The sequence below is a fragment of the Phyllobates terribilis genome, unplaced genomic scaffold, assembly GCF_046119375.1.
Source record: "Phyllobates terribilis strain yellow unplaced genomic scaffold, ASM4611937v1 Scaffold_12__6_contigs__length_324123572, whole genome shotgun sequence".
NCBI classification, from domain to species: Eukaryota; Metazoa; Chordata; class Amphibia; order Anura; family Dendrobatidae; genus Phyllobates; species Phyllobates terribilis.
The window spans coordinates 23,235,333-23,247,704 of record NW_027362772.1 but is presented as its reverse complement, the minus strand read 5'-3'; the positions used below and the strand labels follow the sequence as shown (position 1 = coordinate 23,247,704).

Below are 12,372 nucleotides of genomic sequence, written 5' to 3'. Positions count from 1 at the left end.
CCTGGGACAAGTGAGTGACACCTGAATGTTACTAACTAGAACCAGCTTCAGAGTCAGACTCTGCTTCCTCCTTTTCCAGTGCCCGGCTTGCTCTGTGTGCACTTCCCGAATAGGCATTTTAGGACAACTCAGGCAGTGGTGAGTTGCCTAAATATTAAGGAAGTTCGATGTTTTCGCCCCCTTCATGAACTTAGTGTACCATAAGGTAAACCCAGCTCTGCTCATTCACTGGAGTCTTCTCCATATCTCCTAAAGTGTGTTACCTGGAAAATTCATCTCTTCTCTACCGCATACTTGGCTTTGTTGGTTCAAGGTGATTGTCTACATCCTCGTCTCTGCTGTTCTAGTGTGCCTGTTTGCATACTTTACCATCCCAATGTGCCTCAAATCTGCTTTTTTCAAGGTACCTGTCTGCACATTCAGTTCGACTGTTTTATGTACAGTAGACCATCTTTAGAACCAATGCTGTTCCACATGCTGTCCAGCATATTCAAGTCCACTGTTCAACGTTTCTCCAGAAGGTGACCTGCATATCCAGCTCTGCTGTTCAAAATGGCATCTGGTTGTCCATCTCTGCTGTATGTCACTGCACCAATGCCTTTGGTGCGTGCTGCTAATCCATAAACACAGTTTATCAAGTCCACCTCACTAGCTGAGCCATAATAGCAACATGGCTGCCATCACAGCTCCGCTAGAAGTTGTCACCCCTATACCAAATTTATGCAGGAAGTTTGGACCGGTCCTTTTACTGCTGTGCAACCTCATAGATGCTAATCATTACCTAACCAGAAGAACTAGATATTACATAAGGTTCAATGACTCACCATAACCAGAAGAACAAGATGTTATATGAAGTTCAATGACTCACCGAGAAAAATGATCGCAGTGTAGAGAACACTCTGCGCCATGTTACATACTGTAGCTACCGAGTGATCTGTTAATAAAGATGAAGAAGTTTCCAAGCGTTAGAACCACAGATAGTCATACGATTTCCCCTTCTGCCACCCTGTACCCCAATTTTCAGAATGTATTACATTTGTTATACCAGTAGGTGTAGGGTTTAGTGATGGCATTTCTTCCATTTTCCTAGTGAGGTAGAGTTCATTAGAAGTTCATACCAAGTATCTCTGAGCAACGAAGGAGTTAATATTAGTAAACATGTATACATGATGGTCTAGGATTGGTTAAAATGAAAGGGGTTGTCCAAGATAGATTGGCGTTTGACTCCCATCCCCCCATAGATTGGGGTCTGACTCATATCCCCCAATTAGCTGAATAATGGAGGTCAAGCTAGCACCGTGTCCTCCTCATTGACTGCCCAGGCCCAGCACCATACATATGGTTAAGGAGTTAATATTAGTATACATGTATACTGTATGGTGTATGATGGTCTATGTATACTGTATGATGGTCTAGGATTGGTTAAAATGAAAGGGGTTGTCCAGGATAGATTGGAGTTTGACTCCCATCCCCCCATGACTCGTATCCCCCAATTAGCTGAATAATTGAGGTCAGGCTAGCATTGTTTCCTCCTGGACAGCACTGTGTCCTCCTCATTGACTACCCAGGCACAGCATCATACATATGGTTAAGGAGTTCATATTAGTATACATGTATACATGATGGTCTAGGATTGGTTAAAATGAAAGGCGTTGTCCAAGATAGATTGGAGTTTGACTCCCATCCCCCCACAGATTGGGGTCTGACTCGTATCCCACAATTAGCTGAATAATGGAGGTCAAGCTAGCACCGTGTCCTCCTCATTGACTGCCCAGGCACAGCACCATACATATGGTTAAGGAGTTAATATTAGTATACATGTATTCATGATGGTCTAGGATTGGTTAAAATGAAAGGGGTTGTCCAGTATAGATTGGAGTATGACTCCCATCCCCCCATTACTCGTATCCCCCAATTAGCTGAATAATTGAGGTCAAGGTAGCATTGTGTCCTCCCGGACAGCACCTTGTCCTCCTCATTGACTGCCCAGACACAGCACCATACATATGGTTAAGGTTATGCCTGGAGATAACAGCTTCTTCCCATTCAAGTGCCCACAAAATTAGAAAGAAATCCTGGGAAGGAAAAGTCCAACACTGATACTGCTCTTATCGCTTCTAAAGGGAAAGGGATGATAATTCGTTTCACAACAGCTGGATATCCATTAGAAGAAGACCACATCACTATTGAAGACATTTCCACTTTATGAACACTATGTGACTTTTCATGTTAAAACTGGAAAACCCCTTTAACCAGGTGAAGTATTTCCTCCACAACCTAATTTAGTTATATATAATGAGAACGCAAACCATCTATCCTATTCCCTGACAAACATCTCCAATAGTTGACATTTAGAAGTTGCATCTTGTAAAACTTTTCATCCTGTTGCTCAATTCTTCCACCAATGATACAAACGTAAAAGTATCAAAGACACTCAAAAAAATGAAATAAAGAGGTTGTCCACATTGGGCATCCCTGTATTGGTCGAGCTCATGGATGGACAACCTTTGACTTCAATATTTACCAATTGGTTCCAGCATTTCATGATAGTGCAGGTCTCACAATGGGGCACCCCACCATCTTGTAGTCATGATGAAACTGAGCCATTGGAAAGATGTAGTTTAAGAAGTACACAATGTAACTGAAGAATCCCCTTGACACCAAGGTTATCTTCTTTCTCTACGTACCTGGGTCTTCAGGGCTTTCTCTGTAGAAGTGCACTGCGTCCTGACTCTCCACTGACTGAGATGTGGAGCTTTAGTTCAGGTAATTCTGATAATCACATTTTTCTGCTCAGATGCAAATTACAGTAAACAAAATGTAAAGTATCAGGAACTTAAACATTAAAATCTGCAGCATTGACGTCGGGTGTGGAAATTCTTCAACCGGTTTATTGTGTTTGGTAAAGCCTAGTAGACCCAGAGGGAAATCCTACAGATTCTTGTAATACACGTTCACGTATGTATGATATGCTATCATAGTTGTTTGGATTTTTTGGGAAAATCTTATCTCTGATGTCTATATAGTATACCACTGCAGATATAATGCTTGATAATGCAGCAGGGGATTAGGAAAGCATTGAGAATCTCAGGTCTTATGCCCTTTGGGCTGTCTACGGCTATAGATGACAATGGCCCAAACCAACATACATAAGCAAGCACCACTGGTGCTCATTTTCATAATCCAGCGTGACTAGAGCTCTGATGTATAATGTAGAACTATAATTGCTCTCCTTTAATATTCAGGGCCACAATCACTCATGTACGTGGTCCAGGGCCACTAGCACTAGCAAGAGACTCCTGTTAGGGCAGGAAATATGTTTGCTTTGTGTCAAAGTTAATATTTCTGACCAATTGCTCTAAAGGGAAAAAACAACAATGCAGGTGAAGAACTATCAGTATATACTGTATATAGCTCCATTTGTTCAGGGAAGACAGCATGCAACTGTCACGGGTGTGTCAGATGTGACAGTCACCCTGCAGTTGGTTGCAGAAGATCTCTTTGTTTGGCATTACAAACACCTTCTTAGATCTGTCTCACTCTAGGACCCAGCAGCTACCTCCCTCCTGCTAATTGACACCCAGACCTGGGTGTTTAAATACTTTCTGATTGCTACAGGGAGGTGCTGGTAATTTTCACATGTTCCCTTATGAAGGCTTGGAGCTATTGCAGTCTGCTTACATCCTCTCTGGAGTAAGAAGGACATGTGGTGTAATCTCTCTGAAGTCGGCTCAAGCTAAGTTACTTTCCCCCGTGTTTGTCTCCCTTGTTGCCTTTAGTTGTTAGTGGGGACTGACTAGTGCTCACCCCCCCTTCCCTATCGAGGGCCAAGCTCTAGAGAAATACTGAGTTTAGGTTCCTGTGTTGCTATTGGTGAGAAAACAATATAGGGATGATAGAAGAGACAGGGGAGATATCAGATCAGCCTAGCAGGTCTCCACTCCCCTTTCCCTAGTGTCTAGGCTCCCTTCCCCTCTTCCCTTCATTTTGCACTTAATCTTTCCCAACCCTTTCATGACAGCAGCAGAGAGCGAGGTGGCAAATGTCAGATACAAGGATGCAATATATTGCTCCCCCTCCACATTCTTCTCCAGAATCTTTTCTGACCTCCCATTCTAAATTCATAGGCATTAATATTAAGCATGATTATGGAGATGGGAAGCATTTCTTTTAGATTTTAAACGTGTTTATGGGAATTTTTTCCCCTTCATCCAAGAGAGCATCTGTGGAGTCAGACCCTGATATTGAGGGGAGACCGGGCTCACAGTCTCCATTCTAGTTCATCCCAAAGGTGTTGGATGGGGTTGAGGCAGGGGTGGACTTATGACCTATGCAGTTTGCGCCCAGAAGAGAAGGGGGCCTACAGAATTAGAAAAGGGCCCTGAAGCTTTTTCTGTGTACCTTCAAATCTATTGTCTTAAAAATGAAATCACAGAACACAGTAAGGGAAGAATTGGGGCAGAGCATTGTAGCACCAGTGAGCAATGTTTGGCAATGTCAGTGGATGAGCCTGATGCATGTGCTATGTTTGTTTAAAGAGTCTGATATATTTTTTTTGTTCTTGTGGGATGTGTCTGGTGCATGCGCTGTGCTTGTGGGATGTGTCTGATGTATGCGCTGTGCTTGTGGGATGTGTCTGATGTATGCGCTGTGCTTGTGGGATGTGTCTGATGTATGAGTTGTGCTTGTGTGACTTGTCTGGTAAGTGCACTGTGTTTGTGTGTCTTGTCTGATGTGTGCCCTGTCCTTGTATGACTTGTCTAATGTGTGCACAGTGCTTGTGTGATGTGTCTGATTTGTGTTGTGCTTGTGTGATGTGTATGATGTGTGCACTGTGCTTGTGTGACATGTCTGATGTGTGCACTGTGTATGTGTGATTTGTTTGATGTATGCTCTGTGCTTGTATGACTTGTCTCATTTGTGCACTATGCTTGTGTGATGTGTCTGATGTTTGTAGTGTGACGTTTCTGATGTGTGCACTGTGCATGAATGTAGTGTCTCATGACTGCGCTGTGCTTGCGTGACTTGTCTGATGTGTGTGCTGTGCATGTGTGTCTGGTCTGATGTGTGTGCTGTGCTTGTGTGATGTGTCTCACGTGTGTGCTGTGCTTGTGTGACTTGACTGATGTGTGCACTGTGTTTGTGTGACTTGTCTGGTGTGTGCACTGTGCTTGTGTGACTTGTCTGATGTATGCACCGTTCTTGTGTGACGTGTCGGATGTGTGTACTGTGCTTGTGTGTAGTGTCTCATGAGTGCACTGTGCTTGTGAGCCGTGTCGGATGTGTGCGCTGTGCTTGTGTGACTTGTCTGATGTGTGCGCTGTGCTTGTATGACTTGTCTGATGTGTGCGCTGTGCTTGTCTGATGTATCTCACATGTGCGCTGTGCTTGTGTGACTTGTCTGATGTGTGTGCTGTGCATGTGTGACTTGTCTGATGTGTGTGCTGTGCTTGTATGATGTGTCTCGCATGTGCGCTGTGCTTGTGTGACTTGACTGATGTGTGCGCTGTGTTTGTGTGACTTGTCTGGTGTGTGCACTGTGTTTGTGTGACTTGTCTGCAGTGTATGCTGTGCTTGTGTGACTTATTTGATGTATGCACTGTGCTTGTGTTATGTGTCTCATGTGTGTGCTGTGCTTGTGTGACTTGACTGATGTGTGCACTGTGCTTGTGTGACATGTCGGATGTGTGCGCTGTGCTTGTGTGATATGTGCGCTGTGCTTGTGTGACTTGTCTGATGTGGAAACTTCCCCAAAATGTCTGTATGAACCTTGTGCACTGGGCATAGTCATGGGGAACAGATAAGGCTGTTCTCACTGTTCTCACAAAGCTGGAAATACAATTGCCACAATGTCTTATGTAAGATTAAGATTTCCCATCACTGGGACTAAGAGGCTGATGCCGCCCCCTGATAACAAACACACAGTATTATCCTCCTCCATCATCTGTACAGCGGCACAATGCAGTCAGGGGATAACGTTCTCCTGAAATCACCAAACCCAGACTCCTCCATCAGATGCAGATAGAGAAGTGCGATCTGTCACTGCACAGAACACGTCTCCTCCAGAGTCCAGTGGTGGTGGCTTTACACCACTTCATCCGACGCTCGGCATTGTGCTTGGTGATGTACGGCTGCATGCAGCTGCTTGGCCATGAAGCCCCCGGCGGGGCGCAGTGTTTGTGGTGATACCAGGGGTCAGCAGAGCAGGGGGGACTTTTCTGCTCTCTGCTCCTCAGCACTCGACCCCCCGCTCTGTAATGTAGCTTCCTATTTAAAATCTATTATATTATCTATCTCTAAATTTATTTTCTTTGTGAATTGGAAAAAAATGGGACCCATATATCATGAATCTGATGTTTCTTCTCTAAAATACTAATACTATCACACAGATAAAAATGTATTAACCGTACATCCTGTTTTTACCATTTATTAACCCCTCCGCAGCATTAGCAGAATAGACATCAAAGCCCCAGGACTGAAACTGCAAAGGTGAGAAACAGGAAACAGTTCAGAACAGACTTTTTTATTACCATAGCACCTTTACACACAGCAATATACAGACTTTTGAATATATTTTATGTTTCAATTTCCCATCTTTCACAAGATCTCAGTTTGCTTCAGAAGAATAAAAACAATTCTAGTTTATATCAGGGGCTTGCAGACGAATGATACAGCATTCACAGCTAATGGAGACAATTGTATGAATTCTAGTCAAGGCTTTTTAAGCGGAAGAGTCTGGAATTCCGACTGATACATTGTAGCAATCACTGGAAAATAAGGATCCTGCCTCCTCCATATACCCCTGATAGTCATAGTTACAAAATCAGGGGCTGTGATTAAATAGAGGAAAAAAGGAAAACTATCACTAATAGCAAAGAGAATTAACTGTTGAACAGTCAATGAAGTCTGTGTTTACCTATGATCATTATTGTACAATCTACGTAGAATGAATCTGCATAAAAAGTTGAGCATTTTGAGGGTATATTACTTTTCCCATTCTGATCCTAAGTAACATTTGTATTATACTCCAGAGCTGCACTCACTATTCTGCTTGTGCAGTCACTGTATACATACATTACATTACTGATCCTGTACTGATCCTGAGTTACATCCTGTATTATACTCCAGAGCTGCACTCACTATTCTGCTGGTGCAGTCACTGTGTACATACATTACATTACTGATCCTGTACTGATCCTGTATTATACTCCAGAGCTGCACTCACTATTCTGCTGGTGCAGTCACTGTTTACATACATTACATTACTGATCCTGAGTTACATCCTGTATTATACTCCAGAGCTGCACTCACTATTCTACTGGTGCAGTCACTGTGTTCATACATTACATTACTGATCCTGAGCTACATCCTGTATTATACTCCAGAGCTGCACTCACTATTCTGCTGGTGCAGTCACTGTGTACATACATTACATTACTGATCCTGAGTTACATCCTGTATTATACTCCAGAGCAGCACTCACTATTCTGCTGGTGCAGTCACCGTGTACATACATTACATTACTGATCCTGAGTTATATCCTGTATTATACTCCAGAGCTGCACTCACTATTCTGCTGGTGCAGTCACCGTGTACATACATTACATTACTGATCCTGAGTTATATCCTGTATTATACTCCAGAGTTGCATTCACTATTCTGCTGGTGCAGTCACTGTATACATACATTACATTACTTATCGAGGACTGATCCTGAGTTACTTCTTGTATTATACTCCAGAGCTGCACTCACTATTCTGCTGGTGCAGTCACTGTGTACATACATTACATTACTGATCCTGAGTTACATCCTGTATTATACTCCAGAGCTGCACTCACTATTCTGCTGGTGCAGTCACTTTGTACATACATTACATTACTGATCCTGAGTTACATCCTGTATTATACTCCAGAGCAGCACTCACTATTCTGCTGGCGCAGTCACCGTGTACATACATTACTGATCCTGAGTTATATCCTGTATTATACTCCAGAGCTGCACTCACTATTCTGCTGGTGCAGTCACTGTGTACATACATTACATTACTGATCCTGAGTTACATCTTGTATTATACTCCAGAGCTGCACTCACTATTCTGCCGGTGCAGTCACTGGGTAATGCGTGTTCTCCCTCTTGGTTTTTCTCTATAGGCAGTGGTCATATATTGATGATTTTTCTCCCCACATAAAACATATTCCTTTTCCTATCCTGTAAATAATATTTCCTGTACAGCTTCTTGCTTTTGCAGCTTCCACTTGGCCTTGAGCTCTATTTAAAAATTTCAGAACTCCATTAATCTCTGTGTCTGTGGATTTAGAGTTGAGATAATATCCCTCTTGTCTGAGAGGTTGAAGCAGACAGTAAATATACTGTAAGCATGACGATGTTCATATATTAAAAAAAGCTTCATGCAAAATAAAAGACTAGTAACTCTACCCCAGGGGGCATAACCTTTCTGGGTCTGCAGACCATATTAATTTAAATAAAAAAGTAAATATTTGGTCACATTTGTTATATGTTTTAGGACTTTTAATTCTCAGCAGATTGGTCGGGGTCCTGAGATTCCCCTGATTGGTAAAAAGACCTTTTAGAATTTGGTAGCTCAGAAGACAGGAGCTCAGCAGCTCCACAGCTCCTGTCTGAGAGCCAACACACAGCGGAGTATGGATGCCAGAGAAAGTTATTACCTTTCTATTGTATCCGTCCACGATGGCAGAGGTATTTGGAGATAGCTTAAGTCTCTGAGAAGTTCTGAAGTTCCAGTAAGGAACAAAAAAGTCTGGATGGGACTTAGGCATCTGGAGAGGACAAAGAAGATTGGAGGAGGACAGAAGTTATGGCTGAGAATAGAAATAGAAGAGTCTAGAGGGAACTGTGGAGTATTGCATGGACAGATGTGTTTGGATGGGGACAGAGGAGACTGGAGGAGGCATAGAAGTGTGGAGAATGAAAATGTGTCTGAAGAGGGCAGAGGCTTTTGGAAAGAACAGAAGAGTCTGGAGGAGGACAGAGTAGTGTGGAAAGTGCAGAGTTGTTTGTAAAAGACAAACGTCTGAAGAGGACAGAGTGTTCTTGAGGATATAAAGAAGTCTGGAGATATCTGGAGGCGACAGAGGGCCTGGAGAGTACAGAGGAATTGGAGGTGTCTGGAGATGACAGAGGAGTCTGAAGAGCACTATAAAATCTGGAGAAGACAGAAGAGTCTGGAGGAGGGCAGATGGGTCTGGAGGGGTACAGGAGTGTCTGAAAAGGAGAAAAGGTGTATGAGGAATAGAGGTGTCTGTAGGAGTTGGGGAGCACAGAGGTGTCTGTAGAAGTTGGGGAGGACATTTGGGCTACAATCTTGTCCTGACATCTTCTTCTTAGTGGACACCTGGCCCTTCTCGGTTAAGGGCCCCGGAACAGCAAGTGACACAGTCCATAACTTTAAAACTTTATCAGTTGTCTGCATGAGTTGAGGAGAACAGAGGTGTCTGTAGAAGTTGGGAAGGACAAAGGTGCCTGGCGGGGACAAAGGAGTCTGGAGAGATTAGAAGATTCTGGAGGAGGACATATGAATCTAGAGGAAACAGAGGTGTCTGGAAAAGAAAGGGGAGTCTGGAGCAGACAGCGGAGTCTTGAAGGGATAGAAGAGACTGGAGAGTAGAGAAGTGTTTGGATGGGGCAGAGGAGCTTGGAGAGCTCAGAGAAGACTGAATGGGGCAAAGGGGATTAGAAGGGGACAGAAGAGTTTGGAGGAGGATAGAGAAGTGTGGAGGAAAGCAGAGAAATCTGTAGGGGAAAGAGGTGTAAGAGGGGTCTGGAGAAGACAAAGGAGCCTGTAGAGGACAGAGGTATTTTCAGAGAGAAGAATCTAGAGGGGACAGAAGGGTCTACAATTCGGCTGACAGCTATCTCAGGTGTACGGGCCCCTAGGTTTTCCTGACTCCTCTGATGGGCAGTGGGTTTAGTTATAACAGAACTTTAAAACACTTTTTAGCTCAGCTATAAGCCATTCTAGATGAGCAGTGAGCAACTCAGTCCATTGATGTAAGAGACAAGTCTGTGGAGCTTAGATGCAGACACATGCAGACAGAGTTGGTCTGACCGTCCTACTGCTCCTGCTGTTGTCTCGTTAAGTTAGCGAATGAGTCCATCTATAGCCTGAGGACGCACCCAGTGATCTTCATACAGAGACACAGATTATCACACAGTAGATCAACTGAGATTCTGTCCAGCAGGTCGGGGGCTGCAGGTTGTACCCCCAAAACAGACCCTTGTATTCATTCATTATAACATCTCCTTGAGGTTTTGGAAAAATTGGCGTACGGTGCAATAACTTGGACTCTTCTATTCTTCTTCTTCTTCACCCAGAAAAGTATAATAATAATGATAATAATCAGGATTAGGAAAGAGTTCCCCAGAATCAGGACGTAGAGCAGGACGGGGTGTGGAGGCGAATGTAGGTTCCCTAAAGTAATGGAAACAATCAGTCATAAGAGGTCAAACTCCGCCGAGAAGACACAGATATCTGGTCAGAAAGTCCCAGATATCAGGTAATAACCAGGAGGAGCTTTAAACATTGATATCAGAGATGAACAAATCTCCCAAAGTTCAATTCGAGCCGATTTGTTCAAGTTTGGCCTGAAAAATTAACTTCAAATTGAAAATGATCCTACTGACATGACGAGAGGTAAAGGGTTTTAAAAAAAACCAACTTTTCACTCGCCCTTCTATACCTGTTCTTATGACTTCAAATCCTCGGCTGCAGCATTGCTGCTCTTCTCCCCGACAGACGTCTTTTCATCCATTGCTCCATTCTGTTATTCAAGAAAATCCGAGGTGGTGATTAGCTTTGTCCGGACAAGTCAGATGGTGGGACAGTGTATGTCATTATGTGAGTTGCCCCCACACATGACTGCACGAGGACAATCACACATCATCATTGGAATGGAGCAATGGAAGAAAAGAACACCGGTGCCGAGGAACGGGGAGCTGCGGTGAAGTTGAAGACATCAGAAATGATGATGGGAGTGATGTGAATAGATGAGTATAACATTAATCTATGTGGGCCTTTCCCACTCCCCGAAGAGAATCCAGCAATCCAAATCCTGATCAATTTGAGTTCTGGTGAATTAATTTGAATTTGGTCGGCCGGCCACTCCTGGAAAGGTTCACCACTGTTCCATCTTTTCACCATTTGTGGATAATGGCTCTCACTGTGGTTCGCTGGAGTCCCAAAGCTTTAGAAATGGCTTTATAACCTTTTCCAGACTGATAGATCTCAATTACTTTGTTTCTGAATTTCTTTGGATCGCAGCATGATGTCTAGCTTTTGAGGATCTTTTGGTCTACTTCACTTTGTCCTATTTAAGTGATTTCTTGATTGAGAACAGGTGCGGCAGTAATCAGGCCTGTGTGTGGCTGGGGAAATAGTACTCAGCTTCCCAAAGATGTGATAAACCACAGTTAATTTATGTTTTAAGGGGGGGAAGGAATCACTTTTTCACACAGGGCCCTGTAGGTTTGGATTTCTTTTTCCCCTTAATAATATAGACCTTCAATTAAAAACTGCATTTTGTGGTTACTTGTGTTATCTTTGTCTAATATTTACATTTGTTTTGTGATCTGAAACAATTAAGTGACAAACATGCAAAGTAATAAGAAATCAGGAATGGTGCAAACATTTTTTTACACCACTGTATACGAATATACAGCATAATGTAGTGTATACTCCTGTCTTGGCATACTTTACCTGCACAGGTGGTCTCCATACTGTGCTCCACCAGACTCTGCCCCTTATACCTGAGCTTACAGGTGAAGGTCGTGGTCTCTTGGCACTGCTGAGTCCGGTTCGTCATCACACTTAGGATCCAGTATGAATCGTGTGAAGCCGGAATCACAATGGACCTGACGTTGTAATCCTGACCCTGAAGATCCCAAACCAGATCCACGTCCTGCGGAGCTTGTACCTTAACTTTACAGACGAGGTCACTGTGGTTCATAAATGTGGTCAATTCATCTGTAAATTATTAAAGGTATGAAGAAGTAAATTGCCAGATAGATAAATAGATAGATGCAAAAAGTGCACTCCAGATGTGAAATAGTGAAAAAATCTGTGGTCTTTTTTCACCCCTGTACGTGCAACATTTTGACTCTTGAAACTTTTGAGCCTTTCTCAAACCATGAACATTCACAGAGCACAAACAAGGTATAAAAAAATACTTGAAAAGGTCTACATACCCCGTGAACTTTTTTACATGTTTTTCGTTACACCCACAAAGGTAAATGTATTTTATTGGGATTTTCTGTGATACAACACAAAGTAACAAGTATCTGTGATGTGTAAAGGAAATGATAAAGGGTTTACTAAATATTCTAGAGGTAACATTT

The 12,372-nt window shown here is 43.0% G+C and overlaps 1 protein-coding gene across 1 annotated transcript in view; it reads right to left on the bottom strand.

The window, feature by feature from the left end:
• Nucleotides 1-6,546: 6,546 nt before the first annotated feature.
• Nucleotides 6,547-12,372, bottom strand: part of LOC141171960 (uncharacterized) — a 64,824-nt gene continuing 58,998 nt past the window's right edge. The window contains exons 4-5 of the mRNA XM_073655693.1: nt 11,735-12,001; nt 6,547-10,450 (exon numbers count right to left, since the gene is read on the bottom strand). Coding sequence (XP_073511794.1) covers nt 10,263-10,450; nt 11,735-12,001 — 455 coding nt within the window. The 3' untranslated portion in view covers nt 6,547-10,262. The remainder of the gene's footprint in view (nt 10,451-11,734; nt 12,002-12,372) is intronic.